Source organism: Balaenoptera acutorostrata, chromosome 8 (genome assembly GCF_949987535.1).
Source record: "Balaenoptera acutorostrata chromosome 8, mBalAcu1.1, whole genome shotgun sequence".
Lineage (NCBI taxonomy): Eukaryota > Metazoa > Chordata > Mammalia > Artiodactyla > Balaenopteridae > Balaenoptera > Balaenoptera acutorostrata.
In genome coordinates, this window is record NC_080071.1 from 55680763 (window position 1) to 55700474 (window position 19712).

At 38.0% G+C, this 19712-nt stretch overlaps 1 protein-coding gene across 11 annotated transcripts in view; it reads left to right on the plus strand.

The window, feature by feature from the left end:
• The window catches only part of CCDC150 (coiled-coil domain containing 150), a 114446-nt gene that overhangs the window by 63785 nt on the left and 30949 nt on the right, over window positions 1-19712 (plus strand). For 9 of the 11 annotated variants that reach the window (XM_057550641.1, XM_057550639.1, XM_057550644.1 and 6 more), the window contains one exon: window positions 2408-2491. The exons of the other annotated variants lie outside the window; for them this stretch is intronic. In XM_057550641.1, the coding sequence (XP_057406624.1) occupies window positions 2408-2491 (84 nt within the window). The remainder of the gene's footprint in view (window positions 1-2407; window positions 2492-19712) is intronic. 11 annotated transcript variants of the gene reach the window in all.

Genomic DNA, 19712 nt, shown 5'->3' on the forward strand with positions numbered 1-19712 from the left:
CGCAACGGGAGAGGCCACCACAATGAGAGGCCCGCTCACCGCAACGAAGAGTGGCCCCCACTCAGCGCAACTAGAGAAAGCCCGCACGCAGCAATGAAAACCCAACACAGCCTAAATAAATAAATAAATAAATAAATAAATTAGTTCCTTTTAAAAAAAAATGCAGACATAGAGAATGGACTTGAGGACACAGGGTGGGAGGGGGAAGCTGGGGCAAAGTGAGAGTAGCATCAACATATATACACTACCAAATGTAAAATAGTTACCTAGTGGGAAACAGCAGCATGGCACAGGGAGATCAGCTCGGTGGTTTGTGACCACCTAGAGGGGTGGGATAGGGAGGGTGGGAGGGAGATGCAAGAGGGAGGGGATATGGGGACATATGTATGCATATGGCTGATTCAGTTTGTTGTACAACAGAAACTAACAGTAGTGTGAAACAATTATACTCCAATAAAGATCTGTTTAAAAAAAATTTTTTTTAAAAAGTGAAACTTTAAAAAACAAAGTATGAATATGTATAAGTAGGTATGAAATAAATATTGATCTGATAGGACAAATGCCTAGATAGCCATAATAGTTAATTACCCACCGATCTAATATTGGGTATAAATTTTTATATTGAATGTGCATAATTTTACAGTAGGACTAATCACTACTTATAATTTTTCCATAGGTTTTTATCAAGTCTAGAACGTCTAAAATGGCTTAATTCTTCTAGCCAAGACAACTACCAAGGAGAAAACAATGCTCCAGATTAATGTGACCTCTTAACAGAATATATGCTATCATGAAAATATTTTGAACAGGGGAAGAAATGAGTTACATGTTATACAGTAATCTAGTTTGGAATGTGTTTTTACTTTTATTTGGAAAATATTCACAATATTTAAAATGAAATAAAGTGCACTACAAAGAGACGAGTAAAGAATAGCTGTAACAATGTTGGAGATAGTGAGGAATGTCTCTTGTGTAAATTAATATCCCAACATATATGGTTTCATCTTTACAGACTAGCCTAAAGTTGAATATAAAACAAAAATCTAAATTCTTTGGCTTTAAATGCTGAAAAGGTCCTTTTGTTCTATTATTCACAGATTAAGCAAATGTAAACCAGAAATAGTGATTATGTCAACATAGGATATTTACCAACATTATTAAGACTTTGAACTTAAAATTTACTGGAAATGACCCATAGTGCAGCTGGTTGGCCTACGTGATTAAGAATTTGTGTTCTTAGTCACATTTGCTTGTGTGTGTATTATTCCTACAATGGACTTATGAAGATGATTTTGACATATGGCAAATATCAGTATTTCCTGTTATTAAGATGTAACACTGAAATTGATTATGGAAGGTGAAAATTTCTATATTCAGTCACTAATAGTGTTCCTGAAGTACCAGTAAGGTTCAAAATTTAGTCAAGAGAAAACTATTTTATAGTTATTTCCTCTGACAAAGTCTGAGGAAAAAAAAATAACTCATTATTAAAGGCTGTTTGAATGATTAAATATGTAATTTCATGAAATATAGAGACTTCAGTAATGTTTGTCCTAGATAACATTGTGTTGAGTACTTGATCAAACAATGTTGGAGTTTCCGACAAACATTTCTTTTGTTTTTTTTTTTTTCAGTTTTTTTTTTCTTTTTTTACTGTCTTTTACTATGGTAACTGAAGTATCTGCTATTGACCAAATGGTTGTGATCATTTGTAGCTCCCATTGTCTTAAATAACTACAATCATCCCTCAGTATCAGTGGGGGATTGGTTCCAGGACCCCCCAGATACCAAAGTCTGTGGATGCTCAAGTCCCTTATATAAAATGGTGTGATATTTGCATATAATCTATGCACATCCTTCCATATACTTTAAATCATCTCTCGATTACTTATAATACCTAACACAATGTAATGCTATTTAAATAGTTGTCAGTTGCCCATGTGTGGCAAATTCAAGTTTTGCTTTTTGGAACTTACTGGAAATTTATTTTTCCTGAATATTTTTGATCCACAGTTGGTTTAACCAGTGGATGTGGAACCTGTGGATACAGAGGGCCGACTGCATATAATCCTCAAACTGCATATCTGCAACCACTGATAAAACCACCCCACATCTGGGTTAGGTTGCAGCTACAAAGGAATACTTGACATAACAAAAACAGAATTAGGAAACAAAGAACAACTGTGAGTCCTAAGGCACTCATATTTTCATTAACAGTCTCTCTACATGTTTCATATTATACTATGATCAGCTGTCTAAAGACAGACTAAGAAGTAGCAGTAGCAAATAAATATGAATCCTGGATTCATTACTTTAGAAATAGTAAGGGTATAAATACTTGTTTAAGAAAGAAAATGATTATTCATTCTATGCCTAGAGGTACTGATACCTGTGTTTGCTTTATCAGCTTGCCCAACAGCAGGTGGAAAATGTCTTGGGAAAAATTACTGAGAGTAAAAATAAACTGGCCTATGAAAAGGGAAGACTACAGGTATGAGATTTCATTTTTTGATTTTTCTTTTATTTTTTAATGCCAGTTGTCAAGCTAAATTTTGCTGGATTTTGAGAGGACTTTGCTCTGTCATTTACTAATTCTATAACTTTGGACAAGTTTTTAAGCCTCCCTAAGTTTGGTCCCTCATTCAAATCCAGGTGACTCCTATTTACACACCTATAATATAATACTGAAACCTAAAATTGTGAAGCCAAGGCTCATTCTGTGACAGTATAAACTTTATTATAATTATTTTATGCATGGTCATTTGCTGCCAATGTAGAAAGCCTATGTTCTCTCTCTCTTTATTGAAGTATAGTTGATTTACAGTATTACATTAGTTTCAGGTGTACAACGGAGTGACTCAATACTTTTATAGATCATATTCCATTTAAAGTTATTATAAACTATTGGCTATATTCCCTGTACTGAACAATCAGTCCTTGTAGCTTGTTTATTTTATACATAGTAGTTTATACCTCTTAATCCCCTACCCCTGTTTTGCCCGTCCCACCTTCCTTCCCCCAACTGATAACCGATAGTTTATTCTCTATTTCTGTGGGTCTGTCTCTGTTTTGTTATTTTCATTGCTTTGTTTTATTCTTTAGATTCCACATATAAGTGCTAACATATAATATTTGTCTTTCTTTGTCTGACTTACTTCACTAAGTACAACACCTTTCACATCCATCCATGTTATTGCAAATGGCAAGATTTCATTCCTTTTTATGGCTGAGTAATATTCTCTCTCTCTCTCTCTCTCTCTCTCTATATATATATAGAGAGAGAGAGAGAGAGAGAATATATATATATATATATTCTCACATCTTCTTTATCGAGTCATCTGTTGATATACCCTTAGGTTGATTCCATATCTTGGCTATTGTAAATAATGCTGCTATGAATGTTGGGTTTTTTTTTTCCTAAAATAATGGGTTTATTGAGATATAATTCACATTTAACGTGTACAATTTAGTGGTTTATAGTACATTCACAAAGTTGTGGAATCATTACCACTGTCTAATTCCAGAACATTTTCATCGTGCCAAAAAGAAACCCTGTACCCACTAGCAGTCATTCCCCATTCTCCCCTTCCCCTAGCCTCTGGCAACCACTAATTTACTCTCTGTCTCTGTAGATTTTCCTATTCGGGACCATGTTTAACTTTTTGAACTGTAAAAAAGAATTTTTTTTTTTACCACCCCCCCTCCCCACCCAATGCTTTCCCCCCTTGGTGTCCATACGTCTGTTCTCTACATCTGTGTCTCTGTTTCTGCCCTGCAAACCGGTTCATCTGTACCATTTTTCTAGGTTCCACATATATGTGTTAATATACGGTATTTGCTTTTCTTTCTGACTTACTTCACTCTGTATAACAGTCTCCAAGTCCCTCCACGTCTCTACAAATGACCCAGTTTCGTTCCTTTTTATGGCTGAGTAATATTCCATTGTATATATGTGCCACATCTTTATCCATTTGTCTGTTGATGGGCATTTAGGTTGCTTACATGACCTGGCTATTGTAAATAGTGCTGCAATGAACATTGGGGTGCATGTGTCTTTTTGAATTATGGTTTTCTCTGGGTATATGCCCAGTAGTGGGATTGCTGGATCATATGATAATTCTGTTTTTAGTTTTTTAAGGAACCTCCATACTCTTCTCCATAGTGGCTGTATTAATTTACATTCCCACCAACAGTGCAAGAGGGTTCCCTTTTCTCCACACCCTCTCCAACATTTGTTGTTTGTAGATTTCCTGATGATGCCCATTCTAACTGGTGTGAGGTGATACCTCATTGTAGTTTTGATTTGCATTTCTCTAATAATTAGTGATGTTGAGCAGCATTTCATGTGCTTCTTGGCCATCTGTATGTCTTCTTTGGAGAAATGTCTATTTAGGTCTTCTGCCCATTTTTGGATTGGGTTGTTTGTCCTTTTAATATTGAGCTGCATGAGCTGTTTATATATTTTGGAGATTAATCCTTTGTCTGTTGATTCGTTCTCCCATTTTGAGGGTTGTCTTTTGGTCTTGTTTATGGTTTCCTTTGCTGTGCAAAAAGCTTTGAAGTTTCATTAGGTCCCATTTGTTTCTTTTGTTTTTATTTCCATTACTCTAGGAGATGGATCAAAAAAGATCTTGCTGTGATTTATGTCAGAGTGTTCTTCCTATGTTTTCCTCTAAGAGTTTTATAGTGTCCAGTCTTACATTTAGGTCTCTAATCCATTTTGAGTTTATTTTTCTGTATGGTGTTAGGGAGTGTTCTAAGTTCATTCTTTTACATGTAGCTGTCCAGTTTTACCAGCAACACTTATTGAAGAGACTGTCTTTTCTCCATTGTATATCCATGCCTCCTTTGTGATAGATTAGTTGACCATAGGTGCGTGGGTTTATCTCTGGGCTTTCTATCTTGTTCCATTGATCTATGTTTCTGTTTTTGTGTCAGTACCATATTGTCTTGATTACTGTAGCTTTGTACTATAGTCTGAAGTCAGGGAGTCTGATGCCTCCAGCTCCGTTTTTTTCCCTCAAGACTGCTTTGGCTATTCGGGGTCTTTTGTGTCTCCATACAAATTTTAAGATTTTTTGTTCTAGTTCCGTAAAAAATGCCATTGGTAATTTGATAGGGATTGCATTGAATCTGTAGATTGCTTTGGGTAGTATAGTCATTTTCACAATGTTGATTCTTCCAATCCAAGAACACGGTATATCTCTCCATCCGTTGGTATCATCTTTAATTGCTTTCATCAGTGTCTTAATAGTTTTCTGCATACAGGCCTTTTGTCTCCCTAGGTAGGTTTATTCCTAGGTATTTTATTCTTTTTGTTGCAGTGGTAAATGGGAGTGTTTCCTTAATTTCTCTTTCAGATTTTTCATCATTAGTGTATAGGAATGCAAGAGATTTCTGTGCATTAATTTTGTATCCTGCAACTTTACCAAATTCATTGATTAGCTCTAGTAGTTATCTGGCGGCATCTTTAGGATTCTCTATATATAGTATCATGTCATCTGTAAACAGTGACAGTTTTACTTCTTCTTTTCCAATTTGTATTTCTTTTATTTCTTCTCTGATTGCCGTGGCTAGAACTTCCAAAACTTTGTTGAATAATAGTGGTGAGAGTGGACATTCTTGTTCCTGATCTTAGAGGAAATGCTTTCAGTTTTTCACCATTGAGAATGATGTTTGCTGTGGGTTTGTCGTATATGGCTTTTATTATGTTGAGGTAGGTTCCCTCTATGCCCAGTTTCTGGAGAGTTTTTATCATAAATGGGTGTTGAATTTTGTCAGAAGCTTTTTCTGCATCTATTGAGATGATCATATGGTTTTTATTCTTCAGTTTGTTACTATGGTGTATCACATTGATTGATTTGTGTATATTGAAGAATCCTTGCATCCCTGGGATAAATCCCACTTGATCATGGTGTATGATTCTTTTAATCTATTGTTGGAGTCTGTTTGCTAGTATTTTGTTGAGGATTTTTGCGTCTGTATTCATCAGTGATATTGGTCTGTAATTTTCTTTTTTGTAGTATCTTTGTCTGGTTTTGGTATCAGGGTGGCCTCATAGAATGAGTTTGGGAGTGTTCCTTCCTCTGCAATTTTTTGGAAGAGTTTGAGAAGGATGGGTGTTAGCTCATCTCTACATGTTTGATAGAATTCACCTGTGAAGCCATCTGGTCCTGGACTTTTGTTTGTTGGAAGATTTTTAATCACAGTTTCAATTTCATTACTTGTGATTGGTCTGTTCATATTTTCTATTTCTTCCTGGTTCAGTCTCGGAAGGTTGTGCGTTTCTAAGAATTTGTCCATTTCTTCCAGGTTGTCCATTTTATTGGCATAAAGTTGCTTGTAGTAATCTCTCATGATCCTTTGTATTTCTGCAGTGTCAGTTGTTAGTTCTCCTTTTTCATTTCTAATTCTATCGGTTTGAGTCTTCTCCCTTTTTTTCTTGATGAGTCTGGCTAATGGTTTACCAATTTTGTTTATCTTCTCAAAGAACCAGCTTTTAGTTTTATTGATCTTTGCTATTGTTTCCTTCATTTCTTTTTCATTTATTTCTGATCTGATCTTTATGATTTCTTTCCTTCTGCTAACTTGGGGTTTTTTGTTCTTTCTCTAATTGTTTTAGGTGTAAGGTTAGGTTGCTTATTTGAGATGTTTCTTGTTTCTTCTTTTTTTTTTTTTAAAGGAAGGAAGGTTTTATTTATTTGTTTGTTTGTTTATTTATTTATGGCTGCATCGGGTCTTTGTTGCTGCAGGTGGGCTTTCTCTAGTTGTGGTGAGAGGAGGCTACTCTTTGTTGCTGTGCCTGGGCTTCTCAGTGCAGTGGCTTCTCTTGCAGAGCATGGGTTCTAGGCACGCAGGCTTTAGTAGCCGTGGTCCAGGGGCTTAGTTGGTCTGCGGCATGTGGGAACTTCCTGGACCAGGGCTTGAACCCATGTTCCCTGCATTGGCAGGTGGATTCTTAACCACTGCACCACCAGGGAAGTCCTGTTTCTTCTTTCTTAAGGTAGGATTGTATTGCTATAAACTTTCCTCTTAGAACTGCTTTTGCTGCATCCCATAGGTTTTGGATCGTCGTGTTTTCATTGTCATTTGTTTCTAGGTATTTTTTGATTTCCTCTGATTTCTTCAGTGATCTGTTGGTTATTAAGTAGTGTATTGTTTAGCCTCCATGTGTTTGTATTTTTTACAGATTTTTTCCTGTAATTGATATCTAGTCTCATAGTGTTGTGGTCAGAAAAGATACTTGATACGATTTCAATTTTCTTAAATTTACCAAGGCTTGATTTGTGACCCAGGATATGATCTATCCTGGAGAATGTTCCATGAGCACTTCGGAAGAAAGTGTATTCTGTTGTTTTTGGATGGAATGTCCTATAAATATCAATTAAGTCCATCTTGTTTAATGTATCATTTAAAGCTTGTGTTTCCTTATTTATTTTCATTTTGGATGATCTGTCCATTGGTGAAAGTGGGGTGTTAAAGTCCCCTACTATGATTGTGTTACTGTCGTTTTCCCCTTTTATGGCTGTTAGTATTTGCCTTATGTATTAAGATGCTCCTATGTTGGGTGCATATATATTTATAATTGTTATATCTTCTTCGATTGATCCCTTGATCATTATGTAGTGTCCTTCCTTGTTTATTGTAACATTCTTTATTTTAAAGTCTATTTTATCTGATATGAGTATTGCTACTCCAGCTTTCTTTTGATTTCTATTTGCATGGAATATCTTTTTCCATCCCCTCACTTTCAGTCTGTATGTGTCCCTAGGTGTGAAGTGAGTCTCCTGTAGACAGCATATATATGGGTCTTGTTTTTGTATCCATTCAGCCAGTCTACGTCTTCTGGTTGGAGCATTTAATCCATTTACATTTAAGGTAATTATCGATATGTATGTTCCTATTACCGCTTTCTTAATTGTTTTGGGTTTTCTATTGCAGGTCTTTTCCTTCTCTTGTGTTTCATGCTTACAGAAGTTCCTTTAGCATTTGTTGCAGAGCTGATTTGGTGGTGCTGAATTCTCTTAGCTTTTGCTTGTCTGTAAAGGTTTTAATTTCTCCGTTGAATCTGAATGAGATCCTTGCTGGGTAGAGTAATCTTGGTTGTAGGTTTTTCCCTTTCATCTCTTTAAGTATGTCCTGCCACTCCCTTCTGGCTTGCGGAGTGTCTGCTGAAAGATCAGCTGTTAACATTCTGGGGGTTCCCTTCTGTGTTGTTTGTTGTTTTTCCCTTGCTGCTTTTAATATTTTTTCTTTGTATTTACTTTTGATAGTTTGATTAATATGTGTCTTGGTGTGTTTCTCCTTGGATTTATCCTGTATAGGACTCTCTGTGCTTCCTGGACTTGAGCAACTATTTCCTTTCCCATATTAGGGAAGTTTTCAACTTTAATCTCTTCAAATATTTTCTCAGTTCCTTTTTTTTTCTCTTCTTCTTCTGGGACCCCTATAATTCAAATGTTGGTGCATTTAATGTTGTCCCAGAGGTCTATGGATCTTTTCATTCTTTTCATTCTTTTTTCTTTATTCTGCTCTGCAGTAGTTATTTCCACTATATTATCTTCCAGGTCACTTATCCGTTTTTCTGCCTCAGTTATTCTGCTATTGATCCCTTCTAGAGAATTTTTAATTTCATTTATTGTGTTGTTCATCACTGTTTTGTTTTCTCTTTAGTTCTTCTAGGTCCTTGTTAAACGTTTCTTGTATTTTCTCCATTCTATTTCCAAGATTTTGGATCATCTTTACTATCATTATTCTGAATTCTTTTTCAGGTAGACTGCCTATTTCCTCTTCATTTGTTAGGTCTGGTGGGTTTTTACCTTGCTCCTTCATCTGCTGTGTGTTTCTCTGTCTTCCCATTTTGCTTAACTTACTGTGTTTGGGGTCTCCTTTTCACAGGCTACAGGTTCGTATTTCCCATTGTTCTTGGTGTCTGCCCCAAGTGGCTACGGTTGGTTCAGTGGGTTGTGTAGGCTTTCTGGTGGAGGGGACTAGTGCCTGTGTTTTGGTGGATGAGGCTGGATCTTGGTTTTCTGGTGGGCAGGTCCATATCTGGTGGTGTGTTTTGGAGTGTCTGTGGCCTTATTATGATTTTAGGCAGCCTCTGTGCTAATGGATGGGGCTGTGTTCTTGTCTTGCTAGTTGTTTGGCATAGGGTGTCCAGCACTGTAGCTTGCTGGTCGTTGAGTGGAGCTGGGTTTTGGCATTGAGATGGAGATCTCTGGGAGATTTTCGCCGCTTGATATTACGTGGAGCTGGGAGGTCTCTAGTGGACCAATGTCCTGAACTTGGCTCTCCCACCTCAGAGGCACAGGCCTGACACTCGGCTGGAGCACCAAGACCCTGTCAGCCACACGGCTCAGAATAAAAGGGAGAAAGAAAGAAAGAAAGAAAAGAAAGAAAGAAAGAAAGAAAGGAAAAAGAAAGAAAGAAAGAAAGAGAAAGAAAGAGGTAAAATAAAATAAAGTTATTAAAATATAAAATAAAAAATAATTATTAAAAAAATTTTTTTAAGTTATAAAAAAAGGAAAGAAAGAAGAGAGCAACGAAACCAAAAAACGAATCCACCAGTGATAACAAGTGCTAAAAACTATACTAAAAAAAGAAAAAACAAAACAAACCAAAAAAAACGGACAGACAGAACCCTAGGACAAATGGTAAAAGCAAAGCTATACAGACAAAAATCACACACAGAAGCATACACATATACACTCACAAAAAGAGAATAAGGGAAAAAATATATATATATATCGTTGCTCCCAATGTCCACCTCCTCAATTTGGGATGATTCGTTGTCTATTCAGGTATTCCACAGATGCAGGGTACAGCAAGTTGATTGTGGAGATTTAATCCGCTGCTCCTGAGGCTGCTGGGAGAGATTTCCCTGTCTCTTCTTTGTCTTTCTCTCCCAGGGTTCAGCTTTGGATTTGGCCCTGCCTCTGCGTGTAGGTCGCCTGAGGGCGTCTGTTCTTCGCTCAGACAGGATGGGGTTACAGGAGCAGCTGATTAGGGGGCTCTGGCTCACTCAGGCCGGGGGGAGGGAGGGGTACGGATGCGGGCCAAGCCTGCAGCGGCAGAGGCTGGCATGACGTTGCACCAGCCTGAGGCGTGCCTTGCATTCTCCTGGGGAAGTTGTCCCTGGATCACGGGACCCTGGCAGTGGTGGGCTGCACAGGCTCCCAGGAGGGGAGGTGTGGATAGTGACCTGTGCTTGCACACAGGCTTCTTGGTGGCTTCAGCAGCAGCCTTAGCGTCTCATGCCCATCTCTGGGGTCTGCGCTGATAGCCGTGGCTCGCGCCCGTCTCTGGAGCTCCTTTAAGCAGCGCTCTTAATCCCCTCTCCTCGTGCACCAGGAAACAAAGAGGCAAGAAAAAGTCTCTTGCCTCTTCGGCAGCTCCAGACCTTTTCCCGGACTCCCTGCTGGCTAGCTGTCGCGCACTTTCCCCCTTCAGGCTGTGTTCATGCAGCCAACCCCAGTCCTCTCCCTGGGATCTGACCTCCGAAGCCCGAGCCTCAGCCCCCAGCCCCCGCCCGCCCTGGCAGGTGAGCAGACAAGCCTCTCAGGCTGGTGAGTGCTGGTCGGCACCGCTCCTCTGTGTGGGAATCTCTCCGCTTTGCCCTCTGCACCCCTGTTGCTGCACTCTCCTCCATGGCTCTGAAGCTCCCCCCCTCTGCCACCTGCAGTCTCCACCCGCGAAGGGGCTTCCTAATGTGTGGAATCCTTTCCTTCTTCACAGCTCCCTCCCACTGGTGCAGGTCCTGTCCCTATTCTTCTGTCTCTGTTTGTTCTTTTTTCTTTAGCCCTACCTAGGTAAAATTAAATTTTATTTATTTTTTATTTTTTTAAATTTTTGGCTGCATTGGGTCTTCATTGCTGTGCGCAGGCTTTCTCTGGTTGCGGCACACGGGGGCTGTTCTTCATTGCAGTGGCTTCTCTTGTTGTGGAGCACGGGCTCTAGGTGCACGGCCTTCAGTAGTTGTAGCACGCGAGCTCCAGAGCGCAGGCTCAGCAGTTGTGGCGCATGGGCTTAGTTGCTCTGCGGCATGTGGGATCTTCCCAGGCCAGGGCTCAAACCCGTGTCCCCTGCATTGGCAGGTGGACTCCCAACCATTGTGCCACCAGGGAAATCCCCATATGCATTTAAAAAGAATGTGTATTCTTCTGTTTTTGTATGTAAAGTCCAGTATATATCTGTTAAGTCCAACTGGTCTAATGTGCCATTTAAGACCACTGTTTCCTTATTGATTTTCTGTCCACTGATGCAAGTGGAGTTTTAAAGTCCCATACTGTTATTGTATTGTTGTCATTTTCTCCCTTTATGTCTCTTAATATTTGCTGTATATGTTTAGATGCTCCTGATTAGGTTCACCTATATTATGTACATATATGTTAATGAAAGTTAATCCTATTCTTGTACAGATCCCTTTATTATTATATAATGCTGTTTGTTGTCTTTTGTTATAGACTTTATTTTAAAGTCTACTTTGTCTGATATGAGTATTGCTACCCCAGCATTTTTTTCCTCTTCCATTTACATGAACTATCTTTTTCCATCCCCTCACTTTCAGGCTGTGTGTGTGTCTCTGAGATGAGTCTCTTGCAGGCAGCATATAGATGGGTCTTCATTTTTATCCAATCAGCCACCCTATGTCTTTTGACTGGAGCATTTAGTCCATTGATATTTAAAGTGATTATTGATAAGTGTGTACTTATTGCCATTTTGTTACTAGTTTTCTGGTTGTTTTTATAGTTTGTCTCTGTTATTTTCTTCTTTTACTTCCTTCCCTTGTGGTTTGATGATTTTCTTTAGTGGTGTGCTTGTATTCTTTTCTCTAGTTTCTGTGTATCTATTGTAGGTTTTTTATTTGTGGTTACTGTGGAGTTCATATATGTTGACCTAGAACTTTATGTGCTTATTTTAAACCGATAGTCATTTAAGTTCAGATACATTTATACACTTTTAAAAAGCTACATTTTTTATTCCCCTCCCCCACATTTTGTGTTTTCAATGTCATATTTTACATATTCATGTCTATCCCTTAACTTTTTATTGTAGTTATAGTTGATTTTATAATTTTTGTCTCTTAATCTTGTACTAGCTTTTTTAAGTAGTTGATCCACAACCTTTACCTTATATTTGCCTTTACTAGTGGGATTTTTCTTTCCTATAAATTCTTCTTGTTGTAGCCTTTTCCACTTAGAGAAGACCCTTTAACACTTGTAACATTAGTTAGATGAACTCTCTTAGTTTTTGCTTCTCTGAGAAGTTCTTCATCTCTCTTTCAATTCTGAATAATAATTTTTCTGGGTAGAGTATTCTGGCTTGTAGGTTTTCCCTTTCAATACTTTAAATATATCATGCCACTCCCTTCTGACCTGCCAAGTTTCTATGGAAAAATCAGCTGATAGCCTTACGGAGATTCCTTTGTATGTTACTCTTTATTTTTTTTTTCTTGCTGCCTTTAAAATTCTCTCGTTAACTTTTGCCATTTTAATTATGATATGTCTTGGTGTGGGTCTTTTTAGGTTCATCTTATTTGGAACTCTTTGTACTTCCTATACGTAGAAATCTGTTTCTTTTTTCATCCTCAGGAATAAATTTTTCCAGCCATAATTTCACCAAATACATTTTTAACCTTCTTCTCTCGCTCTTCTCCTTCTAGGACCCCTAAGGTGGGAATGTTGTCCCAGAGGTTCCTTCAACTATCCTCATTTTTTTAAATTTGTTTTTCTTTTTGCTCTTCTGAATTGGTGATTTCCAATATTGTATCTTCCTGATTACTTATGCATTCTTCTGTATCTCCTAGTCTGTTATTAATTCCTTTTAGTGTATTTTTCATTTCAGTTATGATCTTCAGCTCCAATGGGTTCTTTTTTATATTTTCTAGTCCCTAGTTAAAATTCTTACTCTGTTCATCTATTCTTTTCCCAAGTTCAGTTAGCATTCTTACTACTAATGCTTTGACCTCTATATATGGTAAATTATTTATCTCTATTTCGTTAGTTGTTTTTTCAGTGGTGTTTTTTGTTCTTTTGTTTGAAATAAATTCTTTTATCTTCTCACTTTGTTTGACTTTCTGTATCTCTAGGTAAAAGTTACCTATCCCAAACTTAAAGGGGTGTCCTTGTGTGGGAGTGTCCCTGTGCAGTCTGCTTGTGTCCAGTGGCTTTGTTGGGGGAGCTGAATCTGAAGTGAGCACAGGGTACATCTTCCCCCAGGGTGTGCTGGCAGTTACCACCTTGGTGGGAGGTAGGACCAGAGACAAAGGGGCTAGAGCCAGAGCCAGGTGTGAGCTGGCACTTCTCCTATGCTCACTGGCTATAGCCACCCTATCAGGTGTAGGGCCAGGTATCAAGGTGCTGGAGCAGAAGCCCTAAGGGTCAGGTCCAGGCTGGTTTTGTTCCCTCTTAAGTGTGCACTCCCCCTCCCCTCCAGCAATGGCAGCCTTCGCCCTAGTGGGCAGCTCCTTCAGGGCAAAAGGGTCCAGAGTAGGTGCCTGGTGTGGGCTGGGGTATGCACTGGGATGGTCCCAGCACATCAGTAGGAGTTACAAGTAGCTCCTGCCCCACCACTTCTTCACACACTGGTAATGATTGCCCTCACCCTATTCAGATGCAGGGCCCAGTCTGAACCGCTCCATCTCCCCCAAGTGCTTATCCTCCCTGACAGTGGCAGCAGTGGGGAGCTGCTCCAGAGCAAGAGGGGCTGGAGCTGGCATCCGTGCAGGCTAGGGCAGCTGTTGGGGTGGTCTTGGGAAACCGGCCAGAGCCCCAGGCCATTTTTAATCTGTTTCCTCTACCTTGTTCCTGGGAGTAAGCAAGCGTGTGTGCACTGTTCAGGAGCAGAGTCTCAGTTTCTTACAGCTCTCTGGTATGTCCCACTGATTTCAAACCAGCTAGTGGGATTCATCTTTCCATTGTTGGTCCCCAGGACTGGGGTTCCTAATATGTGGTTCAAGCCCCAAAATCTCCAGGGAGGATCTCTGAACCTGTGATATCCCCTCCTCTTCTGTATCCCTACTAGGGACATAGGTCCCGACCTGATCACTTCTCCCTTCCTACCAAACTCTGTGGATCTTTCTTTGCAGCCTTGGTTGTAGACATCTTTCTGCCAGTCCCCAGTTTGTTTTCACTGAGAGCTGCTCCACATATAGATGTATTTTTGATTTGTTTGTAGGGGTAGGTGAGCTCAGCATCATCCTACTCCACCATCTTGACTCCCTCCATTGCACATGTTCTCCTTTTTGCAGAATTTTTATAACATTCCTAAAAAGAAATAACCCTGGAAATTGAGATGCAAGGCAATAGAATTGACTTGTGCATGAGATGATACCGTTCTTTCACTCCATGTGGGTTTTGTCCCTAAAGTGTCCTCAGAGCAGGAAGCTTGCCACTAATAAGGCTAGACCTGCCTTAAACCAACTTCAGTAGAAACACTGAAGTCTAAATTAGTGGTTCTCAGCCTTAGCTACACAGTAGGCTCCCCTGGGGAATTTTAAAAACTCTTTATGCCAGGAAGTATATGATGTCTGCCATTTACTTTGAAACGAACCATCAAAAAAAGAAAAAAGAAAATAGTTTGATAGATCGATAGAGGAAATGATGGATGGATATATGATAAGTAAGTATAAAAATGTTAATGGTTGAATTTGAATGGCAGGTGTATGCACATTTCAATTTTTCTGTATATTTAAATTTTTTCATAATAAAATATAAAGGGAAAACTTCCCATGACCGGGCTTGCACCCCAGAGCAATTAAATCAGAATCTCAGGGAGTAAGTCGTAGGCTTCAATACTTTTTAAATCCCCGGTGAGTCCAATGTGCAACCATAGTTGAGCACCACTGGACTGAATGGTATGAAGTGAAGTCTGGTTAGGCTTGGCAGCTATAGAGCTGACTGAATAAGTAATCTCCCTAGAGATTTGCCGAACACCTTAGTGTTAATCTTATCTCATCTGCCCAAGGGACTTACCATAGGGTTAGCAGACAAGATCCAGCCCAGAAATGGCAGGTGATCTGAAACGCAGTTTATAAACCATGGTTGTGAAACAGTATGTTGTCCAATAAAAAGATAAAGCTATTTGGCCACTATTTGTGTGCTTTTAATTAATATTTTCCAGAGGCAGCGATGCACTTAAGTATAATGATCTTTCTTTTGTAACCTTGCACAAGTCTTAATTTTCTTGTTTCATCTTATTCACCTATGAAATGAGCTGGGGAAGTACACCTCTGTTATTTACTTCTCACTGGGAAAGGTGATCAGTGTAATAGGCTGGGTATATACTTTCTCCTTTGTGACACTAATCATCTCATAGAAGCTGTGGCCCATGATTTTGACCTGCTTTTAGCTTTCCCAAGAGAAATGAAGTATATTTCTAAGTGTGTGGGAAAAATCTTAAATACTCATAGCCAAATCTTAAACCCTTGAAGCCAAATTTTAGCTGGGAGTGGAATACATTTTAAGATTTATTAGTGAGTCTGATGTTACCTATCTAACCTTTTAAACCTTGATAACATGTTAGAGATCATCCTTATAATCTTAAGGAAAATACATGCCTTTTTTTCTGCCCATTCCTGTAATAAGGGCTGAAGCTTTTTGATAGCCTTTGTAAGGTGAAACACTTTTGAAACTATTGATTCACTGGTGTTTTTATGTCATGCCTTGGGCTGGCACATTCCAAAAGGCACTGACCTCATCAGCCCAAGGGAAAGTGCTCTTATATAGCACATTATTCTTTTTTTTTTTTTAATTGACAATCTTGTGTTAGTTGCTGGTGTACAGCAAAGTGGCTCAATTTTATATATATGTGTGTATATATATGTTCTTTTTCATATTCTTTTCCATTATACTTTATTTAAAAATATTAAATATAGCTCCCTGTGCTACATAGTAGGACCTGTTTGTTTATTTTATACACAGTAGCTTGCATCTGCCACTCCCAAACTCCTAATTTATCTTCCCCCCGCACTTTCTCCTTTGGTAACCATAAGTTTGTTTTTTATGCCTATGAGTCTGTTTCTGTTTTGTAAATAAGTTCATTTGTATCATATTTTAGAATCCACATATAAGTGATATCATATGGTATTTTTCTTTCTCTGTCTGACTTACTTCACTTAGTATGATAGTCTCTAGGGCCATCCATATTGCTGCAAATGGCATTAGTTCATTCTTTTTTATGGCTGAGTAATAGACCATTGTGTGTGTGTGTATATATATCCATATATATATACATACACACACATCTTCTTTATCCATTCATCTATTGATGGATATCTTGGTTGCTTCTATGTCTTGGCTATTGTAAATGTATACCATATTACTCTCACAAGATAATCTAAAAGAAGAGCTACATATTAAATATAATGAAAACAATAGTCTGCTGTGTGTTCTCTCAATTGGATTATAATCGATTAAAATATCACATATGAACCATATTAGATAAAATATTACATTGTCAAAATTGACTTAATGATGTAAATACCGGGTTTTAGGTTTTAATGCAGACTGTTAGAAACTGTCACCTCACACTCAAACATGATTTCAGTTTCATATATAGTGCTGTATACTATTTCATTATCTAAATATGCCCAAATGTATTTATCCTTTCTTTTTTTTTTTTTTCCATAGGGAACTCAATTTATTCCCTCTACCTGCATTTGTATCTTTCACTGAAAATTATTATTATTATTTTAAATTCAAACAGAAAGTCACAAAAATTATAATCATCCTCATCAGTTCACTCAGTCCCATGTAATTAATTTTTTTTTCATCTTGATCTTTTGTTAGCACTTTTATGAGTTCATCAGTTTTTCGTTAGAGTTCTGAAAATGCTTATTCATTCAGTTCAGCAGTACAGTCAGTTACCAGAAACCTGTACTTGTCAGAGTCTTTTCCATGAATTCCTTGAAGATGAAACCCTTTTATAGGAACATATTTGCAAAAGCATCAGAGTACACCTAGGACTGTCTGTAAATGACAAAAGACTTAAAAATGATCACGGTTAAAGATTTGATGAAAGTTCATAATAATGCAATTGACAAGGAAATTTAGTTATTTCTGAGATATACATTTTAAAATGATAACTAGAATTATGACTTATAACATTATACCAGAACATATAAGATTTTTAGAAATTTCATGTAATGTCTGAAACATTTATATTAGCATATTTCCATACAAATAACCCAATGAAAGTTTAGTATTAGTTGTTTTGTTTGTTTGTTTTTTTGTACTGCAGGTTCTTATTAGTCATCAATTTTATACACATCAGTGTATACATGTCAATCCCAATCGCCCAATTCAGCACACCACCATCCCCACCCCACCGCAGTTTTCCCCCCTTGGTGTCCATATGTGTGTTCTCTACATCTGTGTCTCAACTTCTGCCCTGCAAACCGGCTCATCTGTACCATTTTTCTAGGTTCCACATACATGCGTTAATATACGATATTTGTTTTTCTCTTTCTGACTTACTTCACTCTGTATGACAGTCTCTAGATCCATCCACGTCTCAACAACTGACTCAATTTCGTTCCTTTTTATGGCTGAGTAATATTCCATCGTATATATGTACCGCAACTTCTTTATCCATTTGTCTGTCGATGGGCATTTAGGTTCCTTCCATGACCTGGCTATTGTAAATAGTGCTGCAATGAACATTGGGGTGCATGTGTCTTTTTGAATTATGGTTTTCTCTGGGTATACGCCCAGTAGTGGGATTGCTGGATCATATGGTAATTCTATTTTTAGTTTTTTAAGGAACCTCCATACTGTTCTCCATAGTGGCTGTATCAATTTACATCCCCACCAACAGTGCAAGAGGGTTCCCTTTTCTCCGCACCCTCTCCAGCATTTGTTGTTTGTAGATTTTCTGATGATGCCCATTCTAACTGGTGTGAGGTGATACCTCATTGTAGTTTTGATTTGCATTTCTCTAATAATTAGTGATGTTGAGCATCTTTTCATGTGCTTCGTGGCCATCTGTATGTCTTCTTTGGAGAAATGTCTATTTAGGTCTTCTGCCCATTTTTGGATTGGGTTGTTTGTTTCTTTAATATTGAGCTGCATGAGCTGTTTATATATTTTGGAGATTAATCCTTTGTCCGTTGATTTGTTTGCAAATATTTTCTCCCATTCTGAGTGTTGTCTTTTCGTCTTGTTTATGGTTTCCTTTGCTGTGCAAAAGCTTTGAAGTTTCATTAGGTCCCATTTGTTTCTTTTGTTTTTATTTCCGTTACTCTAGGAAAGGAATCAAAAAAGATCTTGCTGTGATTTATGTCATAGAGTGTTCTTCCTATGTTTTCCTCTAAGAGTTTTATAGTGTCCAGTCTTACATTTAGGTCTCTAATCCATTTTGAGTTAATTTTGTGTATGGTGTTAGGGAGTGTTCTAATTTCATTCTTCTACATGTAGCTGTCCAGTTTTACCAGCACCACTTATTGAAGAGACTGTCTTTTCTCCATTGTATATCTTTGCCTCCTTTGTCATAGATTAGTTGACCATAGGTGCGTGGGTTTATCTCTGGGCTTTCTATCTTGTTCCATTGATCTATGTTTCTGTTTTTGTGCCAGTATAATATTATCTTGATTACTGTAGCTTTGTAGTATAGTCTGAAGTCAGGGAGTCTGATTCCTCCAGCTCCGTTTTTTTCCCTCAAGACTGCTTTGGCTATTCGGGGTCTTTTGTGTCTCCATACAAATTTTAAGATGATTTGTTCTAGTTCCGTAAAAAATGCCATTGGTAATTTGATAGGGATTGCATTGAATCTGTAGATTGCTTTGGGTAGTATAGTCATTGTCACAATATTGATTCTTCCAATCCAAGAACATGGTATATCTCTCCATCTGTTGGTATCATCTTTAATTTCTTTCATCAGTGTCTTATAGTTATCTGCATACAGGTCTTTTGTCTCCCTAGGTAGGTTTATTCCTAGGTATTTTATTCTTTTTGTTGCAGTGGTAAATGGGAGTGTTTCCATAATTTCTCTTTCAGATTTTTCATCATTAGTGTATAGGAATGCAAGAGATTTCTGTGCATTAGTTTTGTATCCTGCAACTTTACCAAATTCATTGATTACCTCTAGGAGTTTTCTGGTGGCATTTTTAGGATTCTCTATATATAGTATCATGTCATCTGCAAACAGTGACAGTTTTACTTCTTCTTTTCCAATTTGTATTCCTTTTATTTCTTTTTCTTCTCTGATTGCCGTGGCTAGGACTTCCAGAACTATGTTGAATAATAGTGGTGAGAGTGGACATCTTTGTCTCGTTCCTGATCTTAGAGGAAATGCTTCCAGTTTTTCACCATTGAGAATGATGTTTGCCGTAGGTTTGTCATATATGGCCTTTATTATGTTGAGGTAGGTTCCCTCTGTGCCCACTTTCTGGAGAGTTTTTATCATAAGTGGGTGTTGAATTTTGTCAAAAGCTTTTTCTGCATCTATTGAGATGATCATATGGTTTTTATTCTTCAATTTGTTACTATGGTGTATCACATTGATTGATTTGCGTATATTGAAGAATCCTTGCATCCCTGGGATAAATCCCACTTGATCGTGGTGTATGATCCGTTTAATGTGTTGTTGGATTCTGTTTGCTAGTATTTTGTTGAGGATTTTTGCATCTATGTTCATCAGTGATATTGGTCTGTAATTTTCTTTTTTTGTAGTATCTTTGTCTGGTTTTGGTATCAGGGTGATGGTGGCCTCAG